General features: G+C 42.3%; 4 protein-coding genes across 4 annotated transcripts; 2 read left to right on the top strand and 2 right to left on the bottom strand.

Annotated features, from left to right (window-relative positions):
• The first annotated feature begins 7,529 nt into the window (after positions 1-7,529).
• scg2b (secretogranin II b) lies at positions 7,530-10,836 on the top strand. Its single transcript, XM_063462704.1, has 2 exons — positions 7,530-7,644; positions 8,158-10,836. Exon 2 carries the CDS (start codon positions 8,175-8,177, stop codon positions 9,966-9,968), a length of 1,794 nt encoding a protein of 597 aa, XP_063318774.1. The 5' UTR covers positions 7,530-7,644; positions 8,158-8,174; the 3' UTR covers positions 9,969-10,836.
• A 625-nt stretch (positions 10,837-11,461) lies between these two features.
• On the bottom strand, positions 11,462-15,412 carry ap1s3b (adaptor related protein complex 1 subunit sigma 3b). The gene is made up of 5 exons (XM_063461428.1): positions 15,328-15,412; positions 13,620-13,798; positions 13,419-13,527; positions 13,149-13,286; positions 11,462-11,768 (listed from the first exon to the last, which is right to left on the bottom strand). Exons 1-5 carry the CDS (start codon positions 15,328-15,330, stop codon positions 11,733-11,735), a joined length of 465 nt encoding a protein of 154 aa, XP_063317498.1. The 5' UTR covers positions 15,331-15,412; the 3' UTR covers positions 11,462-11,732.
• Positions 15,413-15,628: 216 nt separating this feature from the next.
• Positions 15,629-18,297, top strand: LOC134616558 (dehydrogenase/reductase SDR family member 12-like). Its single transcript, XM_063461427.1, has 10 exons — positions 15,629-15,881; positions 16,290-16,423; positions 16,503-16,585; positions 16,678-16,773; positions 16,892-16,973; positions 17,047-17,108; positions 17,250-17,354; positions 17,512-17,602; positions 17,722-17,859; positions 17,975-18,297. The coding sequence occupies exons 1-10, from the start codon at positions 15,790-15,792 to the stop codon at positions 18,130-18,132; spliced, it is 1,041 nt and encodes a 346-aa protein (XP_063317497.1). The 5' UTR covers positions 15,629-15,789; the 3' UTR covers positions 18,133-18,297.
• A 636-nt stretch (positions 18,298-18,933) lies between these two features.
• Positions 18,934-26,548, bottom strand: LOC134616557 (cullin-3-like). Its single transcript, XM_063461426.1, has 16 exons — positions 26,275-26,548; positions 24,566-24,763; positions 24,326-24,439; positions 23,497-23,657; positions 23,248-23,362; positions 22,930-23,158; positions 22,666-22,811; positions 22,358-22,534; positions 22,076-22,246; positions 21,815-21,922; positions 20,909-21,033; positions 20,718-20,814; positions 20,441-20,575; positions 20,126-20,312; positions 19,573-19,718; positions 18,934-19,466 (listed from the first exon to the last, which is right to left on the bottom strand). The coding sequence occupies exons 1-16, from the start codon at positions 26,332-26,334 to the stop codon at positions 19,335-19,337; spliced, it is 2,301 nt and encodes a 766-aa protein (XP_063317496.1). The 5' UTR covers positions 26,335-26,548; the 3' UTR covers positions 18,934-19,334.
• Between the last annotated feature and the right edge of the window lie 341 nt (positions 26,549-26,889).

Genomic DNA, 26,889 nt, shown 5'->3' with positions numbered 1-26,889 from the left:
ACAAAGACAACAACAGCAAGGAAACAGTGAAGGACATCTTTCACATTATATGAATGTGGTTAGTTTGTGAGTGCGCGGGTGTGCGTGTGTGTATATGTGTGTGTTGCCGTGCTTGTCCTCGGTTTGCTCTCTGACACTTTATTCCAACTTTTTTTTTTGCTCCTTTCTTTCTCCCTCTCCTTGCTTTGCTCGTCTCTCTCTCTCTCTCTTTCCCTGCCTACTTATGACTCAGAGGTGCGCAAAAAACTTTCTGTGTTCTGTGCGCACACACTACTGCAAGCCAATAAGCCATACTGAAGTTTACACAAGGAGCCGAAGCCGAACGCTAGCTGCCTTTATAACTCTGGAGAAGTGGGTGGTGTCTGGAAAAAAAAATGATTACATCTGAGGCTGAGGACTGGGATTAAGGTATCCCTGCCCACTATTGGCACACAAAGATATACAATGAACTGTGGATTAGAGGCAGCTGAAGAAAAGGTGAAGTGAAAGAAAAAGTTTGTTTTTTAAATGTAAGCGTTTGATGATGCATTTACATTATTTGAACTCCCAGTGTATGGGTTTAAATAAATAAATAAATAATTTCAATTACATTTAAGATCCAAGGTTTTACAAAAAAAAAAAAGCAAAAATATCTTATGTTGAAATGCAGTGAAATGTAACAATAATGCTAGATATTAGTAGGCCATACCACTTCATTATTAGTGTGGTATAATTGCATTTAAGTCCTGAAACAAACAGATTAGTTGATACTGTTAAATATGAACATGTTTCTTTGGTAAATGGTGACATTTTCCATTGCCTAATTGGGAAGTCGGTGAATGTGATGCAGTAAAGTTTTGGTTAATCGTGTTAATCCTCTGTTTCATGCTGGTTTTGTTTTTGGTTTTTTTGGCTGGTAATGTGTTAGGTTGACCTTTGGCTTCACACTCTCTGACGGCAGGCTGCTCCGTGCCGGGCATGGGCACCGCGACCTCGGCTTAGCTCAGCTGGGTCATCGTGGAGCCGGGGCCAAAGTGGAGGTGGGAAAATGTGTGAGGTCTGGTAATGAGCTTGAGCAAAGCGATAGCGGGTGGTGGGGGTGGGAGGGGTGGGGGGTGAGGATGGTGAAGCAGAAAGGAGAGAGAGAGGCAACTGATACGTCTGGGCGATGACTCACCGATGCTGGGTATTTATAGCATCGGGAGGGAGGTGTGGGGGTGGAGGAGCGAAGTTTGTGGGGTTTGGGAGGCAGCCAGGACAGCATCATCGCACCAACGGGGAGTGGTGAAGGAAGAGACAGAGACTGCAGAGATGAGGAAGCATCGGTGAAGGAAAAGGGCAGGAGAGGAAAGGAAGAGATGGAGGAGAGGTGGAAGAGTGGAAGAAGGGAGTGGTGGCAGGGTCAAAGAATGAGATGGAACTAGGCTAACTAACGGAAAGATCAGAGGACGAACTATGGGGAGAAGTAGAGGAGGCAGAAATAGCATGCACATTTAAAATTCTCAGAACAAAAAAGGCTTGTCTTGTTGATAGTGCCACGCTGCAGGGACACTGTTAAACATCCAGCGAGCTCCATGTGGTGCACAAGAAACACAGGCGCTGGCTTTCTAATAGAACAACAAAGCTACAGTAGGCTATTTCTGTGCTGGAGCTGGTATTAGAGCAACACCCAAAACATATTTAATGACTCACATTTGCAACAAAAAAAAAAAAACACTTTTCCCAGCAGCTTTGCATTAAAAAAAACTGTGTTTGCAGAGGTAGACTGGAAAAGGTGTCACGCTTTAATGAACATGACAATCATCTCTGTTACCAAGACAGTGTGGGTTACAGTTAAGCAAATTAGGACATATTAGACTGTTAAGAACAACTAATTAGGGAGGCAAAAAGAGCAGCTGGAAAGGCAAAAATGTTGATGGATCATTCCTTTTCTTTTTTCTGTGAATATGTGCATTATTAATTCCAAACAGCTTCTTGTATGGCCACAATAAATCTGATTAAATTGAATGTTTTCCGATTCATATTCTACAGTTTTAAATACAGGTTACTGTGGTGTGTGCTCGCTCTTATTCTTCTCTCTTCATTGATAGGATTTCTTCATCAATAAACACATCCTCACTGGGCCTCTGGTGACGTCAGCCAGTGCGTCATGCTGAATCCCTCACCATACACACGAATCTGAGCACGTGTGCTCATATACACATGCATGCGCAGCCACACACACATACACACATCCTCTCAGTATGATTCAGAACAACATGGCGAGCGCTCGCATTCATTAATATGTACAGTGTAAAGAAGCATGGGGGGATGAAAGGCAACAACAAGGAGTGAAAAGAGTGATGCTGAGGTTGAGGGGCTAGTTGGAGGCACTGCTGAAAAGGGCTGAAGAGAAGTTAAAAGGAGAAGGGAAAAAATGTGGTTGCTAAAGAATCAGGCTGTGACGGTGGAGACAGCCAGGTAGGCATGACTAAAATAGCACCTTTGTCAGACGGTAAGAAAAGAAAAACATGAGATGAGGAGAGGAAAAGAATGGCACAAAGCCTGGTGTTCACTGGTGGACACTATGCTTAAGTGAGCTAAAAAAAAAAAAGAAAAAAAAGAGAGAGACACAAAATCATCAGAAATATATGTTTTAAATAGAAGTATGCACTTAAATAAGAGTGAAGGGAATCGTTTGTTAAACGTGTAGCTGGAAATTGGCAACGTCATGCTTAAACTTAAGTGCATGTTGTTTATCAGTTGGGAGCAAGTTCCCATGAACCCGGCCAAGACTCCAGGGTATTCCTGACACTTAGCCAAGAAACAGTGTTGGCGCACAAAACCTGTGAAATCGCCCCAAACATTCTGGTTTTGTACTGATTAAAGGAACAAGGTATATAATTGATTAGTGGAAGAACGATTTGTTTTGGCAAGACCCCTCATATTTCCAGTCCTTTTCATGAGCTAACTGGAAAAATTAGAGTGGCAACAACATTCTCATATAGCCTATCTCGAGAAAATTAATAAGCACATTTCCAAACATGTCAAACTATTTATTTTTGTTTTTTTAATGGAAGGAATCCAAAGATGATCATTAGCAGAGGAGGAATGGAGGCTTGGCTGTTGAAGCCAGTCTCATTAAAGCAGAGATATTTGATCCAATCCCACAGGTCCGCTGCTGCATTCCTGTAGCATTACGTGGACATTTGCCCTTTTAGAAAGGCTAAGCTTGTATTGAATCTCCACCTTGTTTCATTCATTTCTCCTCTGCCCTCCCTATGCTGCTCAGCTAGCATGCTTCCTCTCCTTGTTTCTGTCCTTCCATCCTAATGGCTCAGACAACATATTGTGGCTCTAATCACCATCATCTCTGTTCCTGAAACAACCTGCCTCCTGAAGACAAGGACCATGCTTTACTTGCAGTAATTGGCTCAAGGAGAAGGATGAGCCAGATGGGTACAGCAGAAAGAGAAAATGTAATGAATGCACGTCACTGAGAAAACGGCCAGCTAAACTGGAGAGTCTAATGAAGGAGACGAGGATACCAACCTGTGGGAAGAGATGAAGGTGGAGGCAGATGAAAGGCAAGTGAGACAGCGTCACCATGGAGACGTTGGTTAAAAGGAAGGTGAGCCATGACAACGGGCGCGCCATTGCGCGTGCCCTCCCGCCTCATGATGTGGTGACGGGGGGGTGTGGGTGAAGAGGTGAGGAGGAGTGAAACAAAACAAAGGAGGAGGAGGGGCTGACTACATGCAGCTCTATCTATATCTTCTTCTTTTTTCTTTCTTTTTTTTCGCACACAACATTATTTAAGCGCACACACTGAATGCTAGACCATTCCAGGAAATCGGTGTTGATTGCTGAAGATCTCGGCTGAGTCACAGGTCCTTGAGCTGACTGATGCAAGAATCTGAACACAGAGCATAAGGAAAAAGTAAAACCAAACAAACAAAAAGACCATTTGTCACACAGTGTATGTGTTTGAGTTCGTATATGGGTGTGTACTCCTTTATTATAATGACGGAAGCAAGCCATTGTTGAGCTAGTCTAATTTTCTCCCCCCACATCTCTGGCTCATGTGCAAGCAAACAGCAGCAGTATCACCCAGAACAGCAGGGCTGCTGGGTTTAAACAGGAGTGAAAGAAATATATCATTTCATGATTATAGAGGAGAACTTGCATGGTTTTTCAGGTTGAGGAAGAAAGGAAGCAAAATGAAGTCACTTGCTGAAAGAATAACATTTTTAACATACAATCAAGACTGTCCATTAAGCAAATCATTTCCTCCTAGAAAAAGAGGCTCATTCTCAGTATTCTCTGACTACATTAAAACAGGTGGAACATTGTGACTCTACATCTGTTTGCCTTGAAACCTGTAAATGTGTTGTTTTCATGCGTTTCTCTCTCAGGCCTAAAGGACCCCCACCCTGAAAAATACCAGCTCAGTTAATAAAGTCTGCACTGCACATCTGTGATTCTGAGTCTTTGCTTTGTTAGAAAAATGGCACGAGTCCAGAATCTGAAAAATCCACGAGTCATAAAAGGAATTCATGTCATGTTTTCTCTTCTCCCTGAAAAGCACCTTGAGTAAGAGCTGAATACAAAAAAGGTTCACAATCAAAACAGAGACGAAAAACTTTTCCTGCAAAAGTATGTACTTACAGGTCTTTTAAAGGAGGCTCTTTTAGCTCTTTAATTTTTTTATGAGGCTTATTTTTAATGGGGGGTGGGGTTGGGGGAGCTGAAGATGATAACTCTACTTGGTGAGATCTCCAGATCACAATCTGAGGAGCTGTGAAAGAGCTGGGTTGGAACACAGTGCCCCGACCTCAGGTCTTCTGATTTGCCAGGACACCCTGACTGCCATGTTTTTTTTTAAAAAAATTATTTAGATAGTGCAGAACATCTCTGAGTTATTTTATCTGAAGGGGGAGCAGATGTAGAAGGAGGCTCAGAGAAATATTTCAGTGGAAAGATAAACTTCAGAACTGAATTAATGGAGGGGCGCCTCCAAAGCATACTTCTGTGTAACTTAGCAACCAAAGGAGGGAATGGTATCATCAACGCTTTGTCAAAATGATTTCTGTTTTGTCTAATAATGGGCTTTGCTATCGATAGACTTATAGAGTTCAATGGAGAGAAAGAAGAAGAAGGGCACTGAAGAAGCAGGAAACAAAGCCCGTGAGAGGATGAGAGTGGCACTAAAGACTCGTAATCTAATTACTATCATTTTCTCCGTGCCCTGATGTTACTCTCATTGATAAAGAGAGAAAAAGACAGAGAGAATGCTATAGTGCCGATCACTGGGAATGTTTATTTTCTTTTTAGCATCTGAAGTAATTAATCAGTACAGAATGATGCACAGAGACAGCACATCACAAGCCCCGGAGACGAATAACAGATTCAGTCAGTGAATCTTTTACCAGCAGCAGCCTGCTGGGATATGAGTTTAGAAACCTCTGATCCATCACTCAGAATCATCACAGTGCCCAGGGGGGTTGGTATAACTTCCACAACAAGAAATAAACACGCAAATAGAAGCGCACACATCCTTTAAACTCAACCAGATATTTAACAGCTCACGTCACAACATCCAGACCACCAGGCTGTTTTTCTTACTGACCCACAGCTCAGACACTGGCAGAGAAATATCTACTAAAATGTTGCTTGTTGCTTAAACATGCATTGCAGAAGTTCTATTTAGAAGTTAAATAACATTTGAGCATTTCTGACACATCGGCATGCTTGTTTTTACACTGTAAAAGGACACAAGGCAAAAATTTAAAAGGAGATTGAGCAGGGGACCATTTCCTTCAAACATGATGTGAGACAGCTCTCATTCACCCTGTCACTTTCACTCACGCACACAAGACATCGGCCAGCATCACGGCCAACAAATGAGCCAAAAATTCATCTTCAAGTAGTTCTGTGTGCTTGTTCACTTTCAGCAAAACAGATAGGAAACAGTAAGCATGTTCCATCATCAGTTTCTTAATATGCATGCAGGAAAATGTGCCCTTTTGAAGAGAGACACAGTTCAACTCAATTTATACAGCAGCGATGTGACTGCTGTGACCTCTGACACCGCTGCTGTCCCCCATGGCGACAGCTGTTTCTGAATGGAGAGTCACCACGTCCAGTGTGTGATGCTGAGAGCTAACACATTCTCCAAACACCACCACGCCTCTCCTCCTTTCCCTTTAACTGTGTTTTGATCTGTGATTCAGTTTTTTTCCATTTGCTCCCCCCTCTCACACCCACACCGAGATGGACTTAAACAAGGCAGCAGGCACAGCAGCACAGTGGGTCTTTCAACGTCAGGAGGGTCTCTGCAGCTCTTCAGCCGTACATGACAGGCAGCTGACGGCACAGTCGAGTTTCAAAAGCACCTTCATCCCTCCCCCATCCCTCTGTGACTTTTGGTACTGAGGATAAAGTAAAAGCATTAAGTGACCAGTTTTTCTTTCTTTAAGAGATGTGAAAGGATGGAAAATATGAAACGATAGAGCAGGACAGCGGATGCAATTAGATGTGAGATGGAAATAGGGCGGGAAAGGCAGAGCTGGGCTGAAATGGAAGAGTACTTCTGTGTGTGGGATGTCAGAGGACGCTGACCTGAAGCTCTTTAGAGACTTGAGATGTTGTTGGAGCATCAGAGGAGGGTTGTAAGGAGGCACTTACAAGGACTTTGGGGAAAACATGAAACGGGAATACTACAGGAATGTTAATGTTCATATCAACTTAAATATATTAAGGTATTCAAACGTGGATAAAGTATAGCAAGTCTGTGTGGCATCTGTTCATGTACTGTAGAATCTTGGACACCTGTGTAGTGCTCTTGATTGGTTTAGCATGAAGGCGTCACTGTGCGATAACAGTGACAGCCCAAGTGTTTAATAAGACTTTTGATCTCACCATAAACTTCACCTGTCGCCACCTTTTATCTCGTCTGCTGTAGACCTTTACATCTTGTGGTCCTGCGGAATGCCGGAGCTTCTGGCCTCCAACAGAGGCCCGATGTTTATCACATCTCTGTCATCGAAGGGAGAGAGAAAGAGAGAGAAGGAGAAGGAGGAGGGGTTTGGTGGGGGCTGCTCAACTGCGACAGCAACTCCGCGGTGGTTTTAGCCTGTGAGTCATCGCTAGAGGGTTTAACTCTTCCGATGCCACGTTGACAACGTGCAGCGATGTTGTTTTTCATGACCAAAGTGCATTTTTAAGAACCTCTCGTTACAAAGAGGGATTTGGCGTTGGCACATTTAGCTTTACATCTCATAAAACTGGCGCCTAAGAGTTGGTTTCACTTCAATCAAATCAGCTCTCCTGTACATGCAAAGTTTCCACAGCTGAATCTAACAAACGGCTTTATTTCTTTTTGTTTTTCCCAAGCAGCAGCTCCAAACATCCTTCCTGTCAGCATCTTCTACACAGCGCTGCTGTGCAACAGACAGCGTCCAAGGCTATTTTTAAACGCAGCTATTAGTATGCCATATCATAAACCTGAATCATTTATATGGATTTTTAGGGCCGGTTATTGCGTGTGCTGTGTGATGACGCGGTGGTCAGGTGTTGCCTCATATAACCAGGGGAGCTGTCCGAGTGCTGAAAACAGAAGAGAACAGCACCGCTACTGAGGAGATGTCATACACCCTTACTGCTGTCTGAGCTTTACTGCCAAAGGTAAACCACGATTTCTTTTTTATTTATTTGATTCAGTTTTTAATTCTGATTCACATCTAGACGCGTAAAATTGAAAGACAGTCTTTTTTCTGTTTTTTAAATCACAGCTTCTCGCAGATTTCGACACGTTCCTTTAGAACGAATGAAATAGAAGGAAAACTATATCCTTCTACAGTCGGGGATTACAGTGAGTTGTAATAACTGAGGATTTTTTTAGTTAATGTGGATGCTGACGGGAGGAAATTTTTTAAGACGTTGTCAATAACCAGGCGGGGAGTGACTCATCCAGCGATGTGAATGTTTCTCCACACGCACACCAACACATCGTTCAGTTTGCGAAGCGTAACTCCCCGACAGGCGCACAAACCCCAGATCAAAAGAGAATTATTTACGATCGTGCTCGTTGCTTCCTGATAAGCTTTTAGTTAAGATAACCGAAGAGAGGGAAATAATTGATGATCTTTTTCCCCTCCCAGCTGCTTCACCATCATTGTCCTCTCTTTTGTTTTCCAGGTAATAATTTGCCTATAATGCTGCATTTTCACCACAAGTTGCCCGCGGGGGGAGCCGTGGTCCTGCTCGCCTTCCTCCTTCATGGATGCGCCGTGCAGGCTGCGTCTCTCCCCCGTCACTACAGGCTCCGAGGCGGGGAGAGTGAGGGGCAGCCGGCTGCGTATCCACCCAGCGCCGACATGATGAAAGCCCTGGAGTACATTGAAAACCTGAAGCAGCAACGAAACGGGGGCCAGCCTGAACCCGTGGATTACGACGAAGTGGAGAAGTTCAGGGTCCTGCTTCAGCTCGCCTCGCAGCAGGACGAAGGTCCCGGGGATCACCAGCCTTCCCCGGGCATGCAGAGGCAGGACATTACCGCTGAGCAGCTGATGAAAGCTCTGCTCAGGTCCCTCCAGGATCAGACCGGGAAGGACGCAAAGCTTAGCCCCGCAACGCCGCCGAGAAATGACCGCCGAGCTCACAGGCACCGCACCAAAGATACTGAAATGCCTGAGGGCGCACCGGTAGATTACGGTAACTTCCCCAGACCCCACAAGAAGTACCCGCTGATGTTTGAGGACGAGGAAAATACTGACGCTTCCAAGCGGGCCACGGAGGACCTGGATGAGCAGTACACACCCCAGAGCCTCGCCAATTTGCGGTCCATCTTTGATGAGCTCGGGAGGATGCCCACAATCGGTGGGCAGAAGAGAGACGGGGACGACGGGGAGGAAGAAGAGGACCGACTCAGCCTGAGAAACCAGGCCTATGATGATGTGGCCGGAGGCGAGGAGTGGGTCCCCGTGGAGGAGAGGGAAGAGGCGGAGGAGATGGTCAACGGGAGCCATGAAGAAATGGACAGGGCGCTCAGTGACCAGGAGGAATCAGAGAGGGAGGAGATGCAACGCCGGGCCAACCAGAACCAAGAGGAGGCTGATGATGACACTAAGCTCGTAGATTACTACCTGCTGAAAGTCCTGGAGATGAGTGACCAGACGCAGAAGAGGGATAAGACCGGTGAGCAGAAAAAGAGACTGATCCGTCCCTCTATCGTGGATCCTCGGACCGTGAAGGAGTTGCTGGAGCTTTCCCTGAAGCTGCACGTCCCTCCACAAGACCTTATCGATATGCTGCTCACCGAGGAGCTCCGAAAGCTCCACCGCGATCCACAAGCCGCGGCTCGTTACACGAATGCTGGCCAAACCCCCAAGATAAGGTACTTCAGCCGCAGACTGCCGCTGAAAAGCAAGACTGTCCCCGATGATATGGACAGAGAGGACTTTTTAGACATCATCGGGGTAGAGACAATCAGTAACGAGTACCCCGTGGTGCAGAGACCCATGAAGACCTCTCAGCCCTCAGACAGAATGCCTGCTGCGTCCAACCCTGCTGCAAATTCAGGTCCAATTAAAATCCCCCCTCCCTCCGGACGCAGGGAGAACCTGTTTCTCTCCGAGCTCAACAAAATGCCATTGAAGCGTGAGGCTGACGGTGACGACGACGACGGCGGTGATGTGGAAGACGAGGTGACAACATACCTGGCGGCAAAAATTCTCACAGAGTACCCCAACACCATCACCAAGCGGGACACCCAGGCGCAGCTGAAGGCGCAGTTCCCGTACGAGCTGTACGAGCGCGCAATGGACTACTTGGGGCAAGCGGACAATGAGAAAAGGCCACTGGTCAAGAGGGAAACCGAGGAGGCCACAGAGGAGAACGTAAAGCCCACAGAGATGCAGGGGAAAGAGAAGATAACGGCCAAAACCTCGGCCCCTCAAACCGTAAACGAAGAGGAGGAGCACCGTGAAAAAACAGTGGCCGGGATGTAGCCAGACGTCCTGCCAGACGCACGAAATTATGAATTTAGTATATATACTGTCTGAAAAATAAAGTTTGGTGGACGTGATCTAGTTTACAAATTTCTATTATATGAACTATAGCCGGTATGACTAATATCTCCCTAACGAAAATGAACTACAGCACTCTTACAAATCAAATAATGATTAAAAAAAATAGTCCCTACTTGCTGCAAGAACCTTATATTATTATTAATATATAGTTATACAAGAGATTTTAGGTTCCTCCCTTAGGATGTGAACCTCTTACCAATCTCAAATTGCCAGTTAATAAAGAAAAAGAAAAAAAAGAATAAATTAACAACCAAACCCAAGTTATTAAAGATTTGTGATGTTGTTGAAGGTTTGTTTACATTAAATGTGTTTGTAAACAGCACTATATTTTCAACTGTAATCAAATGAGTAACGGTGAAGATGCTTATTTTTCATCCATGTCAAAACTATTCAATTACATATGTGAATATTCATGTAAATTATTCAGTATGATGCTGACCGGGAATTTAAAAACACAAGTACACGCCGTATTTGGAGTACTATTGGAATATTATAGGAATTTTTCATTAGGGCAGTGTGCTGGCCTCAGAGCGAGTGTTGTTGTGACTCGTGATATATTCAGGGTTAGTGGATTTAATGTTGTTATTACAGATAATTATTTCCAAGTCTCAATATCAGAACGTCGCCTGCCTTCCAGCCCCTTTCATACTGCGAAGCTCTGTATTGTTGGCCTACCAGTGATTGTGCTATGTATGCTCATTTTTAAACCATTTTTGTACATGTTCAACAATGTGTGATCAATCACAGATGAATAAAGCATCAGCGGTATTATTTTTCTTCTTTCTGAGTTGTGTTGCCTTATTAAACAAATATAAATGTTGCATATAAAAGGAAGCCAAAGCAGCACGTGCATTATTTTGGGGGGGCGGGGATGGCGGGGATACAGCGACATACACATGAGTATTCATTCAAATTAAACATTCAGCGCCAAGATAACAAGTGACTACTCAAAGCAAATTGCTTATCAAAAAACATTTTATTTGTAACATCAGAAAACGCACATCAAATGTATACATTTAAAAAAAGAAAAGAAAAAGAAATCACACCCACACTAGCATAGCAAGTGCCCTTTTTAAAAGACTAACAGTCAAACACATGTCGTATGTCATACACATTAAAAACAGCAGGTAATCATTGGTATCAGTGTTATATCAAAACGAGTTATGTGCTGTAAGTTGCTGAGTGATTGGCACAAAAAAATAAAAAATATCAGACACTTCTCAGACAGACTCCAAACATTAATTTCTCACATATTAATACATGATAAATACAGGAAATTTGGAAATCGGAACATCACTTCCTGATCATGATTTTTTTTTCCCTTTAAATACCCATCATCTTGTTATTACTTCAAATTTAATAACTGCAATTGATGTCAAAAAACCCCTCCCAACCCCAACCCATATCCTCCACATAGAAACACACCCATACAAACTCTCCTTTCACTTGAATGCATTACTGTTAATGTATATTAGAGTCGCCACAAAAGACATGATACACACAGCTATGATTTAGGCAGACATTCAAGTAAAGCCAGATTTTTCTCTTCTGAAAATGTTCAGTAGAATCGAAGTTCGCTCCATTTTCAGGTTCAGAAACGTATGTGACTGCTATATAGCACATCTTGCTCCCGCCTTCTTCTTTGCTGTTAGTTCATGTCCTTTTGTCCCCCACCCCCACAAGCTAAAATGCAGGTTTGCTCATGTACTCCTCCAATGTCTAAGGAAAAAAATTAGAAAAGAAAGCACAAGGGATGAAAAAAACAATCAGGTTCCCAGACTCCAAAAAGTGCAGTATAATACAAAATCATATCCACAGTCACACATCTACACATCACCTGTTACAAAGTGCTGAGCACACCAATGCACTAACATAAGCGGAACATCTAACCTTTCTGTCCATATTCAAGGTCATCCAAACAGCTCCACCTCATACCACTCACTGATGTCATCCTGAAGCGATAATGGTCAAAATGAATGGGAGACTACACTGCATCACTCTAGATAAAAAGTGTTAATCAGCCTGACTCAGGAGCACCGAACAACACACCCAGCTACGCACAGAGCCACGAGCCTACAGGGAGAGCAGGAAGCATCAGCCAAACGCTAACATTTAAAGAAAATCTGTCTCACGCTAACACCCAGAGAGAGAGAGAGCGAGAGAGAGACATAAGGGGTAAGAAAAACAGCAAAACACAGACCTATAAAACAAAGAGGGAGCAGCCACTACTATCCACATGCCTTTTAGTTATGAGGAAGACAAAGGCACAACAGGGATCACCACATTTGATTGGATTCTACATGGCACCGACTACTTCGCACGCACACACATCACGTTCCCATGTCAGAGCCTCACACATTACTCGTGTTGCTTAAAGTAACAGTAAGCACTAATTTCAGGTATCTGGGCCTTTCAAAATACCCCACAACCATGATTTAAATAAATAAACAAACTTTGGAATACATTTGAAAACATGGCAACATTGCTTTAAAAGGAGACACTACAAGTGAAGTCTGTTAAATACAATGCATCACCATTAACCTTCTCCTGTTGAGCACTTACATTAAGTATATTTTTTTGGTATTGCAACTTTTTAACTGAACACTGAAGAGAGCTGATACAGATTTATTCCAGCCTGTCATTCTGTAAGGTTTGCTGTATGTAAGTGCTACTGAAATGGGGATTTCTGAGGAAAACTCACAAGAAAACAGCATTTCAGTGTCTGTTTTACTAATAAGAATTAACCAACAGATATAAACCGTGAAACTTCCCGAGAGCTGCGAGTAAATTAAAAAAAAAAATAGGCACTGCCTCCTTAAACATGCACTAATTTGCACAGTGGACAAAATGCATATTTAAGACATTTTATTTACATTAGTCTGAACAAAATAATAATAATAATAATAATAATAATAATAATAAAAATCCAAATAGGCCAGAATCTCAAAAATCGACCAGTGCATGAAGAAAACACACCTATGCCTGCAGTGTCTCGCTTTATACACTGAGCCATGCAACAGATGTTACGTGCTCACACCACAGGTGCAAGTCACAGTGTTTTACTAAGTGCATTTGTGCGTGCATTTCAGTGAATCTCACCTCCTGTAACATGTCTGAGGCTTCAATGGAGCGATTCACAATCTGTTTAGAGGTTTCCTGGATCTCGCCTCCCATTAGAAACTCATCCAGGATAAAATAGGCCTTCTCAAAGTTAAAGATAATGTCCAGCTCACACACCTGAGAGGATGACGAGCAGAACATATTCTTAGATCCAATCTTTGCAGCCTAGTTCAGCAGTAATGTTATTGATTTTTAGCAACACTTTACTTCAGACTACAGCTGCATAACAAATATGAGAAGGTGAAATACATTGCCAAAGTATTTGTCTAGCAGCTCCACGTAGCGATGAATGATCTCCAGGGCTAGCAGCTCATTTTCCTGGCTCTCTACTCCCAAACAGAAATACAGGCTTGCATACCTGAGGAGAATCAGACACAGATGATTAACAGTGGCATTGTGGGGATCAACACCTATTGGAGAAGTGTCAACAAACACGTGAAGCAATCTTACCGCTTATAAACAATCTTTAGGTCTTTCCACTGCATGAAGTTGCAGGAGCGGGGTTGCCGTGCCAGCACCATGGTGGTCATGTCCCTGATGATCTTCTTCTTCTCACGATCCGACATGGACGTGAACCACTTCTGCAGACGCAGCTTCCCCTGGCGACTGAAGAGCAGCATGAAGCGCATCTAACGACACAAGAGGGCATTGTCAGTGGGGAAATCGTGGCGCGTGTCGAGGCAGCAACAATGACTCACGCAAACAAACACAAATCCACATCAAGTTAATCCCGAGAAACTTTATTAAGCAGCCGGCGCTGCGCCCACACGCCCACACCAACACACACAGTCACAATCAGGACTGCACAAGTGGCTGTGCTGCTGGCACGGTTCATTAGCGAGTAACTTCACTGACCAAACACCGTCACGAGGGGGAAATAAAGGGCTTGACAGGGAGTAATAGTGAAGGTCACTGACAACTGAGGAAGTGGCAGTTTTCAAGTGAGCCAGCGAGTCCAGCTTTTGGATGTTTGGATAACGTGTTTCCGAGCACCGGTCAGGTTTGCGTACATATCAAAACAGACATTAGTCTCCTTCATCCCCACCCCCGCTCTGTCGGGACCACACTGCCATGCCGTTTCCTCTCATTGTTAAAGTTAGGCTTCAAGAATAAATATTACTTTGTCTTCAGGCTTTATGGAGCATTTTTCTCCCAATCAGAAGCGAGAACATGCAAGGCCCTCTGAAATATCATCCTGATTTTAGGTTTCATTTAAAGAAAAAACAAAAACAAAAATCAGACTCGACTTTAAGAGCACCAGGTTTTTGCTTGCAAGAAAAAAGAGAGAGAAAAAACAGGGGGTTGTCTCAGTATTGAGGTCTGTCAATTATTTTCTACCATTCAGGTCACCAGTGAGGCTGTAATGCCTAAACCCTGATGTGCAACAAAGAGCACACTTAAAAGCCAGTGAACACCACTGCAGTCATAAAGTGTGTGTAGTATGGCACAATTGGCGTGTGCTGCACAACATTTATGATCCAGCCTGTTTATGTGTCATTCAAATGAGCAGCTGGGTTCAAATATCTGAGAAACCCATTAGCTAAAGACAGAGGAAAAACAATACACTGTTATACAATGTATAAAGAAGAAACATATTCTTCTATTATAGCCATTCAGGCCAACAAAATGAAGACATACCAGTTCTTCCACTACTGGAAACTGAACGGAAATGAACAATATAGATGGAGATAACATTATTAGACTGAGTGATAGTCAAGCATTAATCACCAGAGATACAGTAAGACTTGATTGTTTAAGTCTACACACCTGTAGGTCATTTACAGGTGTGTACACCCCTTAAGAGCTCACAGGCAAATTAATATGTAAAGCATTAAACAGCCAGCAGGGCAACGCTCGACGAGAAGTCACAAAACCTGTTTTCTTACAGAATAGACCGACTGGTAGAGCACACACCTTACTTCCGAGTGTTATTAAAAGTAGGATACACACAATAAAAACTCAAAGTGGAAACCAAGTAGACTCTCATCAGGCCTAAATCGGAAAACAAACCTGCCCCAGTATAGCAGGAAGTGCTGTTAGAGGCGCAGTTTCTAGCTTTAGCTACCTGTCAGCGACAGCAGGTGCAACAGGTGAACAGTCGGGGTATTTTATGCCTACAGTCAAGCGCACAAAACAAACACATTCGCCAGAAACTTACCATTTTCAACACCAGGCCGAGGAGCAACAAAACACCGTGAAAATATTTAAAAACTAAGCACTTTAACCCTCACAAAGGGTCAAACTGTCCGGATGGACACATATCTATCCTCCGTGAAGTGAGTACGGGGTGAAACTTGGCTAACTCCGCCCACCCTGCCGCTGGGCAGTGACGTGTCATCGGTACTCACAACCATCGTGGATTGGTTATCCTGGGCTTGTATTTCCAGGGATCCGCCCAACCAGGAGCGCCCTTTAAAAATCGAAAAAATCTGCCACGTGACTGTGGGACCCACGTTAATGAATGAACTGATAACTGGCGTCGCTTGACTGCTGTCAGGGTGTGTGTTTAAATGTTATTCCCGGTCAGAGTCGGCAGAGAGCAGCAAGCGCATCCCTCTCCTCCCGCCTCATGTGATTATGATCTGTCACACAGCTGCTTGAACAAGGACTGGAAAACTTGATGCACTTTGTTTGGGATTGTTCCTCATTTGAAATCATGTCTCTGTACCGAAATGCCATCTGGTTTTTGAATGGAATCCAGCAATATACAAGGTCAGTAGGATATCATTTTGGTGTTGATCTGCTGTGTGTAGGGATGCTGTCAAAAGATGCTTGGTAAATATCAATCTTTTTACTTAGTATTGTTTTGTTCTCTCTTTTTTTAAAACTAAAATTAAGATTTCTGCCCTGTGACATGCATTTCATGTTGTTTATTCAACCCCAAAAGCTGCTCCGCAGAGCCATATCAAAGGTCTGATCACTGTGTGGCACAATCATCACACAAACTGCTCTTTATGTACAATTACAATAGTTCTATTGACAGCCCGTGTGTCTTGAGGATGACAGTCTCATTGTGTCATCATCTCAATGCAGGCTGTCAATCACAAGCCACCTTTTGAGAAATGATCAGTCCTCGCCTTGTAGCATTACCTTTATTACATGTTTTCTGCACGCCTGTAGGAAGGGATACGAGGTGGCATCTAAAGAGTTTGATCCCCGGGACCTGGATGTGTCGGTGGTGGGGAGGTCTTTTATGATTACTGGAGCCAACAGTGGAATTGGAAAAGCAACAGCCGTGGCTATAGCCAAGAAAGGTACACGCCGGAGGGTTGTGTTATCTGTCAAACACCACCACATAATTATAGCAAATAAAACCTGATGCTTTGTCTCCAGGTGGCACGGTCCACATGGTTTGTAGGAACAAAGATAAAGCAGAAGAGGCCAAAGAAGACATTGTTACTAAATCTGGGAACACGGTGAGAATATTGACTTTGAATACAGAAAGTAAAAAAAAAAAAAATCCCCTGATTTATGAGAAACAAAGTGATGCCTAATCTTCATATTCTAGGAAGTATACATCCATATTGTGGACATGTCCCAGTCACGCAAAGTCTGGGAGTTTGCAGAGGCCTTCAAGAAGCAGTATCCATCACTGAATGGTTTGGCATGTATCACCTTTATTCTTTAATACAATAAATAGATTTCAAATCCTCTTTCCTAAGCTAACTGTGTTAATGGTTTAGACTTAGTTGTGTGATTGGACTTTTTCTCTGCTTTGGCAGATAAACAATGCAGGGTGTATGGTGCACAAGAGAGAGCTGAACGCTGAAGGGCTGGAGAAGAACTTTGCCACCAACACCATGGGTGAGATTTTATTCTGAGGGTCAGACTGTTGTCTTGCATAACAATTTTTCAATTTTTTAATTTCCTTTTTCAGGGGTGTATATTCTCACACAGACTCTTATACCACTTTTACAGAAGAGCCGGGATCCAAGAGTGGTATGATTACACGCATAAGTGCACACAAACAAAGTGTTCATCTGTATAGTGCAGACAGCATAATGCCACTCTTGTCCACGTTGTAGTGGGTCATGGTGTTGTAAGCACACTGATGTATTTATTCCCCCTCCCGCCTATTAGATCACTGTGTCCTCAGGAGGCATGCTGGTACAGAAACTCGAGGTTGATGACTTGCAGTCGGCGAAGGGCTACTTTGATGCCGTTATGGTCTACGCACAGAACAAGGTAAGACAGGAAGTGTGGTCCAGAGTTTTTAAAAATTAGGTTTGAATCTGCTTTACATTGCACAATAACATGTCTGACTGGTTATATAGGTCATTTAAAGTAATGGAGAAGACTGACGTAAGATATAAAGAGGCCACATTGTGTTGTTCCTTTTCAGAGACAGCAGGTGGTGCTGACAGAACAGTGGGCCAAAGCCAATCCTGTCATTCACTTTTCTGTCATGCATCCAGGCTGGGTAGATACACCAGGTACGCTCATTAGAGCAACAGTTGCAGTTTTTCTTGAATTGTATCTTAATTAGTCTTCCTCCTTTCTCAAAAACCACAAATACAATTAACAGCTAGATCTATTTTCTCCTTGTTTCCAGCCGTTTCTACATCAATGCCTCAGTTCCACCGGATGATGGAGGACAGGCTGCGTACTGTAGAACAAGGAGCCGACACAGTCGTGTGGTTGGCTTTGTCCAGGGTGGCTTCCAGAACACGCAGCGGGCAGTTCTTTCAAGGTAAACAACACGAAATGTGACGGGCTCCACCATATTTTCTGTTAACCTTCTCAGGTCAACTCAAGCATCGTCATCGTCTGGTGCCACCAGTTCTGACAGCTTACATGTGTTGCAGATCGGAAGCCTGTTCCCACCCACCTCCCTCTGGCTTGGACTCACAGTTCGGCTGAGGAGATTCAGAGTTTCATGACTCAATTGGAGAATCTATCCAAAGCTGTTCAGTTGCAAGCTGACGCAGATCCCGCTGGACCTTGTAGACCGCAGTTTGTCTAGTTTGTCTGCTTCTCCACGTCATAACCATATGACCAGCTACTGGAAAAGGTGTTGTCGATTCTTAACAAGCCTCCTGTCTACAACAACAGTTGCATGTTTATGAAACTGCGTTGTGTAGTGTCACAAAATATTGATTAAAGACAAAATAACTGACTTGATTGCATGTGCACTCATGTCTTGTATATTTACATTACAAAAACAGATTTCTGACTCATGCTTTATATTTGGAAATGTGCACAAATGCCCACAGTGCTTAAATCTCAGTTGTGCAGTTGATGTCTGATGAAATAGGAAAAAATGGCTTTTCTGCACCTGATTGCTCAGTCTCCTTTATGGCGCCACATTGTTACATATTTGCACAATATTACGGCAGTAAAACCCAACCTAACAGATGGAATGTGGGGAAAAAAAAAAATACCCCTCATTATCTCCAATTCAGATAACTGAACCATGACCAAGCGTGCTGGGAAGGAAACACTTTCTTCTATATAAACACCAGATGACAGCGTTGTGTCCGTTGGGAGAAAATACTTGTGTTCTTGCAGAGCAGCGGGATAACTAGATGTTTTCATCCTCGACTGTCTGGGTGTGGATTTAAATGCCATTTCCAAAAAGGGTCAGCAGAGAGCAGTAAACGCTCCCTCTCAGCCCGCTTCCTTTCATACTGATCCGTTACAGCTGGTTGACAAACACCAGTAAATTAGTGGACTTTTTGCAATTGCTTGCTTGAAAAACTCCAGCATTTCACAATCGTTATTTTGTAAGAATCCACATTTTCCTTTTTTTTTTTTTTTTTTTTTTAAATAATTTTATTTTTATACAGTATTGAACCAAAAAAAATAAGTGGTGCATTCACATTTTTCCCAAGGGATTCTTTTCAAGTTTGAGCTCTACAAGGGTAAAACAGTGAAAAGCTTGAAGCTGGATCCATCCATGTTAAAACTCTCAGGGAACAGGAAGTTTGGCCAGATTTAAAAATCATCTAGAAGATTTCGATGGATTCTTTTTTTCCTGTAGTAAGATTTTTATTCCCCATTTATGTGTTTATTGTATTTTTTTGGAAGGGGCGATGAGTCGGGTTCCCAGTGTCTGTCTCTAAAAGAAACTTCCAGTCCATGCGTAACAACAGTCCAAAGAAAAACAACTACCCCTCCCCCTCCCTCCAATCCAGTCTCTTCCTCGTCTCCTTCACAGTTCGTCTTCTACGCAACGTAGGTGTACACTTTACGGTCCTCTGGTGTCCTCGCCAAGTATTCTCTTTCTATAAGTCCCTCTATCCGCTTTTTGATTACCACAGGGCTCGGAAGAAAACGTGCCCGGAGCTGCTGAGTGACCTGAACAAACACACAAAAAAAGAAGAACAGAAAGTAACAGCATTAAAATTGTTGTTCATTATTTGAAAAAAGAAAATGGATTCTGTAAAATGGACGAGTTCCTTACCTCTGCAACCAGGACATTGTGTTGCATCTTCTTCCTCGACTTCATGATTCGGACAATGGCTGCCTCAATCTCGTGCTTCCTGTCATCATCCACTTTCTGCCGAGTCTCTTTCCTTTCAGGGTCTGATTCACCTTGTTTAGCAGCAACTGGAAAAATTGGATACAGGAACTGTATTACAGAAAGGAAGTGTCCTAACTCCACTTCAAGGATTGCTATGGTTACACAGCCACCATGTAACAGTAAGTATTTCAGAACAGAAGCCTTTACTTATGCATAGCCCTAAATAAAAAAAATATAAAAAATAAAAAAACTGAAAAGTAAATTATTGTGTTTTTATTTTGAGTTAAAAAGCTGTATGATATTCTACTTGTGGTACTGAATCAGTCAGTATTAGATAATATAAGTACTAATATGCAATACTATTATATTTTTAAAAAGCACAGCGGTGATGACCCATATATCCTGGAGTGTCAGCCGTGACGGACAGAAAGGGTCCCGGAAATAACACAAGACAAAAGCGAGCTCTAGTGCATTACACACAGCCTTTGCTCACCTGTCTGAATTTTGACTCTGTGCAGTCTCGAGGTAAACTGATCGTTGACTGTAAACACGTGTCCATTTTCTATCTCCTTGGACTTGGGCTCCTTAGTGAGAATTCGCTGTGTGGGTTTCCCGCATGCTAAAGACTGTAATGCTCGCACCAACTCTCGCTCTGGAATATCTGTCTCCTGCTGAATCTCCTGTAGAAAAAAAAAAAGAAATTGGCTTTAAGTGAAAAACTGTGACACCAATATGTACAAAAACACAAATGTATAAAGACAAAGTCATATAATGGTAGAGTGCAGCCATATAAAAAGTGTGTTCCCACCTCAAAAGTGCACTTTTCTCTGTTGTTGAAGAGCATGAGGATGGTCATCTGGAAGGTGGAGACCTGTAGTATGTGCTTGCGGGTGTTAGACCCTGTCACCTGGGCACCTCCCATACCCAACTCTGAACCATCCTCCTGCACATGGAGAAGGTTTAAAAAAAAAACATGTTTTGCTGCTTAACAGAAAGATTATGAAAATCCTCAATGATACTGATTTAATCACAATAAGATCCATTTTAATTTCAATACTAAAGCAGTTTTGAAATGCAGAATCTACCTTTTTAACAGCTCCATAGAAAGTTGCGTTTAGGTCAGCTCCTCCCATGTGATGCTGTAATGTGAGCTGTCTACCACTGTGCTTAGCTAGGTAAAATCTAGTAAATAAAAACAAAGGCGGTGAAAACCAATAAATGAAAAGTACACTGAGATCTTCTTTGTATTGCAAAACATATGAAGAAAGAGGATTACCGTCTGAAGACTTCAAAGGCGTGTCTGGGAGCAGGGGGGATGGTGCATTTAGGTGTTGCAGACTGTGTGGGCCAGTAGCCAGTAGTTAGGACTCTTACTGTGAGGTCCACACCACTTAAAGATGCCTGGAACACGTACATGAAAAGAAGATAACATGACTACACACCCATTACAGCTTCAATGCAGAATATCTGGTATCAGACAGAGTGAGAGAGAGAGAGAGAGAGACAGAGACAGATGGTACTCAACAAATCCTGAATAAAGAAAAAAAAAAACCATGGGAGAATTCAGCCCCAAAAGAGACAATCAACAGCCAAATTAATGACCCTATGAGCCAATCATGTTGTTTGACTAACGCATATACACAGTAAAGCCTCCACTGTGTAGTTTAAGGCATGTCTACTATTGTAAAAGTAAAGATGTGGGTCAGTGTACTTATCTTTCTGAGATTACTGTATTCATAAAGTAAATTCGCATTTGATATGTTCAAATGTTCCTTTGGGGTGAGGCAGAGACGATTACATCAGCACTCTGGACACGAGTAGAACTTTGACTTCAAATCTAAATGTGCTTTGTGACCACGAGTTAACGCTCTCTATTCATGCTTTAAAAGAGGACTTCTAAATAACAACCTAAACAATGACTTCTTCTGCTTTTTAATTTTATTGTGAGACATGACACCAAACATCAAAGTGTGGAGATAAGGCACTGACAGATACATATTTGCATATTTCATCAAAATAAAGTGTGTGCGTGAGTTGAACATGCAAGGATGTGCTGTGTAGCTGTATGAATGTGCAATGCGTGGGTGTATGAGGCTCTATATCTTAAATCCTGCTGCGCTATCAAAGAGTTTGTCAGCTGTGCTGGGTTTTTCTGTGTGCCTTGTTTTTCTGACTGACTTACTGATGTAGTTTGTATGTGTTGCCTGAACTCATCCATGGTAGTGTTGGAGATGCTCATGTCTCTGAACATCCCTTCCAGTTTCGAGGTGAACTGACAGCCGCACTCTGTCTGTAACAGAAAGAGACAAAGAAAATGACGTGAACCCTCTGACAAAGATTTAGACAGGATGAAGAGAGGAGTCATGAGATAAATGATATGAGAATGTACAAGTCCCGTGCATAAATCTATATACAAAACTACTACTTTTTAAATGGTTTTTACCTTGAGCTTAGAGATCATGTTCTTTTCTGAGTCGTCTGAGACACTCTTGTTACTGAGCAGCCGACGACCCAAATGCTGCTTGTAGTACCTTTCAAAAACATCCTTCTCCTGCATGAACCGGAACAACACCATGGCCTTGTCAAGAATCGACTCCACTTCCTGTTCCGTCAACTATTCAAACAAGAAAAGGGGAGAAACAAGACAAAAAGTAGAAGTTAGCTGCTAACAGAAAACTCTAAATGACTTCCAGATCTACTTCATGTTTTTGAAGAAGCTACTCACCCCTTTGACTCCCTTCTTGAGCTTGTCATCAATAAAGAGTGAAAGGTACTCTGGAGAGCGGGAGTTGAGGTTCAGGAAATACTCAAAGTCTCCAGCTATAGTTTGTTTGAAGAGTCTGTCGTTGTTGAAGGCCTCGAGGAGGAACCGATCAAATCGTGTTTTCAGGTCTAGCAAACCCTGTTCAAAAGGTGGTAACAAAGAAGTTATGTAATCCAGCACGATACAAGTCTCTCTTGGTACTTTAAGCATGATTAACCTGATATTTAAGTCTTCTAATGCTACACTTTTTTCAGATACCAGAGGCATACCTGAATGTAGTCAACGGGGTTCTTGCCCTCTCCCTCTTCTGACACCAGAGCTTTGCCTTGCTCTCTCAAGTAAGAGCTCATACACTCGCACATTGTTTTCAGGCCATTTGGCACACGACTAAACAGCTTGTACATGCATGCCAGGTCTGAGAGTGAGATGTGAAGTAAAAAACAATGAGAAAGGAAATTCTTTGGTGTTTTTTTTATTTTTTTTATTTCTGAATTACTTGCACAGAAAAGTCATGAATGATTTAATGCTTTTACCTTCCGTCTTGCCATTCTTAAGCATATGGACCAAGCCAGAGTTCTCCATCTCCACAATGGTCTTCATGTGTTTTGAAATTAGCTCCCTTTCCACCACTTTGACAATGGGTTCCTCTGTGGACTTGTCCAGGCAATGCATAACTCGCTCAATCTCTTCATTGATTCTGGCCTCTACCTTCTTTATGTAGACACTGGCACAGTTTTCTGCTAAGAACTTTTGGCTTTCCATCTGAAACAAGCACATATTATGTGTTGTTATAGAAATTATTTAGAATAGCAACAAAAAGATGGAGTAAAAAGTGCATAGCACAGACTCACCTGGAAGAATTCTGCTGACATATCTAAGAAAGGACCCTCAAAGTCCTCCTCGTATACAGACCTGCCATCCAGGCCTAGAATCATCAGCATCTGGCAGGCATTTCTGATAGCTCCCCTGCAATGAATTGTAGAGCATTCGAAATAAGGACAGGAAACTAGCTCATCACTCAATTTTGTACTTGAACAAACTTTCAGTTCTGCAGTAAATGTGTTCTAAAGACCAAGAAGTGAAGCACTATTCTTTCACACCTGTCTACAACCTCTCCCTTTCTTTCCCGTGCAATCATGTCCAGTAAGGTCTGTCGTAGGTGATCCCGAATGCAACCGTAGCGCACCACCTGGTCTCTGAATATGATGAGGCCGAGGTTGTAGACATTTTCCACATTGTTTTGCTGAACATAGACCCTGTCCTAGAAGACATGAGAACAGAAGATGCAGTTTTCTATGAAAATATGTACTATGATAAACTATGGTATCAAAAAAGGGATGGATTTGCCGTACTGTGATTATACAAATACATAGTAGCATGTGTAAATTTACAAAGTAAGAAGTAGCTTCCAATAAGGTAGGTTGTCAGCCTTCAGTAGATTAAAACAAACAAAAAACACTGTCTGGGCTAAAGAAAGAGGACAGTACAGAACTAAAGAACTCCAGGACAGCAGTGTAGTCTCTGTACTGACGGTGCCATTGTTTAGCCTACTGTTTGCTTACAGTGACCTCTCAATCACTCGCACACAGCTCAACACATACTTTGAACCTTAGTCCTGTCAAAGGTAAACAACTAGCACTGCCAGTATTCTGACAAAACAAATAAATACAGCAACAAAGCCTCATTGTTAGTCTGACATTCAGATTTAGTTTTATATGTAAAGTCCAGATTAGCGTGCATGCAAATGTTGGCCAGAGGTTAACACAAATGGCCATCCCTTAAATATCACAAAATTATTTCCATGTGCAAAAACACCAAACAACAGTTACAAATGCTCTATGAAATCTTAAAGATCTTTTACAATTACTGATGTCCAGCTTCAGAACTTTTTACATGAGGAGTATGACTAAAACACAAATGTATACCTACCATGTACATGAGGATGTCTCTGATCATGACCATGGCAGTCTGGTGGTCATTCCAGGCCTGATTCAGTGTTTGCAGAAAATTATTATTTAAGGAGTTTAGGACATCTTCCCGTACCTGAAGATATAAATAGTCAAATAAAGTCATCTCAACATCTGGTGTGGTATTACGAATAATTGTCTTCTTTCACATCAATTCTCATCATTGTCTAAAATACTTTGAAACTGATGAAAGTTTCTTTACCTTGTTGATGAGGTGCTCAGTGACCACCTCCCTCAGGCCTGTGTACAGCTTCTCCCCATGTTTGTGGAGCACCATTGTGTAGGCGTTCCTGTACAGCTCCTCAAAGCTCAGTCCACTGTTGTTTTTCCTCTGAATCTCCTGGATAGCATTCTTTAGAAGGTCCCAGATGTTGTTCACATATTTCTCATCCATTGTCATCTGTGAGAGACAAATATTAAATTCAGATACTTTGATGAATGACTTTTGTTTACAATGAAAAAGGATTAGTCTTTCCAAAGCAGGTCTATCTGATGTATCTCATGTCTTTTGTATACTCTTGCATATGGTCAGTAACTGTTTTGTAAAACTATAAAGACATAACTTTTTTCCCCCTTCTGTTGGAAATTAGTGTAGGAATGTTGAAAGCCACATCTCTGAAACGAGGAAACAATGCAGTAATGCCTGGACTATTCTGTTGTCTGTCACATATTTTTGCATGTGGCATCTGCCAATATTTTACCAAAGAGAGAGTGAAAGAGAGAGACTGTACCATCTACTTCAGCAACCTGAATATTATGCCAAAAACAAGCAAAGGTGGCTTGTTTAACAGGTTACCAAACACCCTGCCTTCTGCTTCATAAAAAATATTAACTGTTTTTTTTTCTTAATTCATGACAAACAATTAAACTCTCTAAATCAAGAAATAAGGCCACTGAGTCATAACATTTGAAAACAACTGTACCTATAAAAGAGGTAGGTAAGTAGGAAGTAGATGTGGAGTCTCTCAGCAGAAATGTGGAAATCTTAACCTGATTTCAGTGGAGAACAAGAGCCAAGCTGTTCAATCTACTAGAAATGTTTTTCTCAATTTTTTTTCCTTCTATAAATACCTTTTTTCTGACGGTTGCATGTTACTGGGACTGTAAATGGCATGGTAAAGCTTGCATCTCTCAAGGGAGTCTATTATGCATTTTGAAAAGGTGTTTAGGATCATCTATATCTTGGTTGTGTGTTCATTAAACAATGCACCATTTTTTTTTCTCTTTTTTGGCCAAATATACCTCGCTAACTACTGACAAAATCATTCTTATTTTTTCTTTTTCTAAACTGTCCCAAATGTATCAGGCTTGATCACATGCTTATATGCAAACGTCTAAGTGTGAATTTGTGGTAGGGGTGGCTGTGATTGGTTGGCCAACATCATCACCATAACCTGTTCAAGTTACTTTGACCATGTTTACTTTAGCACCTTGTTGGGATGAAGTTGCGCTAGCTCTCCAGCTAACTCTGCATGACAATGTGTGCTGACATCCTCCGCGGGCGGAAGCAAACGCGTAGCGTGAATAAATAGCAACAAACAACCCTGCTTATCGTTACCATAGCGCACTGATACCTGCAGACTGACTTAGCAAATGTCAAGACAGCTAATACGGCCAGGCCCGCTACGTAGCTAGCCATCTTCTCACTGAAGTTTCAATTAATGCTAACATTAGCTCATGACAAATGACGGTGACATTTACAAACCAATAAGCCAGCTAGCATTAAATAAACTGCACGATAATACGCCCAAGGTAACTGCCCAGATTGAAGCAGTTTTCGCTTGAGTGACATTTTTTTTTCGATTGAGCAACTAGTTAGCAGGCAATTACTAGCATAAAGACCTGTCATCCCCTGACTCGTCTCATAGTTTCGGCTCGGTTTACAAAGCTCATACAGATCTCAGTACTCACAGGAAAGGCTCGTATCCTCATCTTGGTGTCCTTCTTGGTGCCGCTTTTTAGGTTGGACATGATTAGTTGCAACGACTATCCTTTCTAAGTTGACTTAAAGACTACATGAAAGGCAGCTGCTAATTTGCTTTCTGCGCCCGGAAAGCGACAGAGAAACTCGGTGACCTCCCCTGTGGGAATTAGGTCGCCCTGTGTGTCTGTTGTGTTGTTGTCAGTCGTTCTCCTCAGTGGTTTTGGCTAGTGTTAGCTTTTGTATGCGGTGATGGCGGACGGCTGTTCTCCACTGCGCAATACGAAATCTCGCGAGAGGAGAAAAGTCACTAACAGGTGCATTCCACAGGTTGGACGTTAGCGGTTCTTTTTTTTTTTTTTTTGTGAATAAGCTTTATTGACAAAGCACAAAATATAGATACAAATTACAAAAACACAGTGTCAGGGAGTTTGGAAAAAACAAAACAGAACAGTCTAGTAAAGAATCACATAACATTGAACAGGGAACATAAGTTCATGGTTTTGACAGCGTTTACATTTTGGGAATGTTGTATGGTTTTAACATATTGTTTGGTTTCATTTAAAAAGCACTGAAAGGATGGTTTTGCGTTAGAAAATTTTAAT

Source organism: Pelmatolapia mariae, linkage group LG18 (genome assembly GCF_036321145.2).
Source record: "Pelmatolapia mariae isolate MD_Pm_ZW linkage group LG18, Pm_UMD_F_2, whole genome shotgun sequence".
NCBI lineage: Eukaryota > Metazoa > Chordata > Actinopteri > Cichliformes > Cichlidae > Pelmatolapia > Pelmatolapia mariae.
Note: the sequence above shows the minus strand (reverse complement) of the source record. Positions and strands in the feature narration are given on the sequence as shown.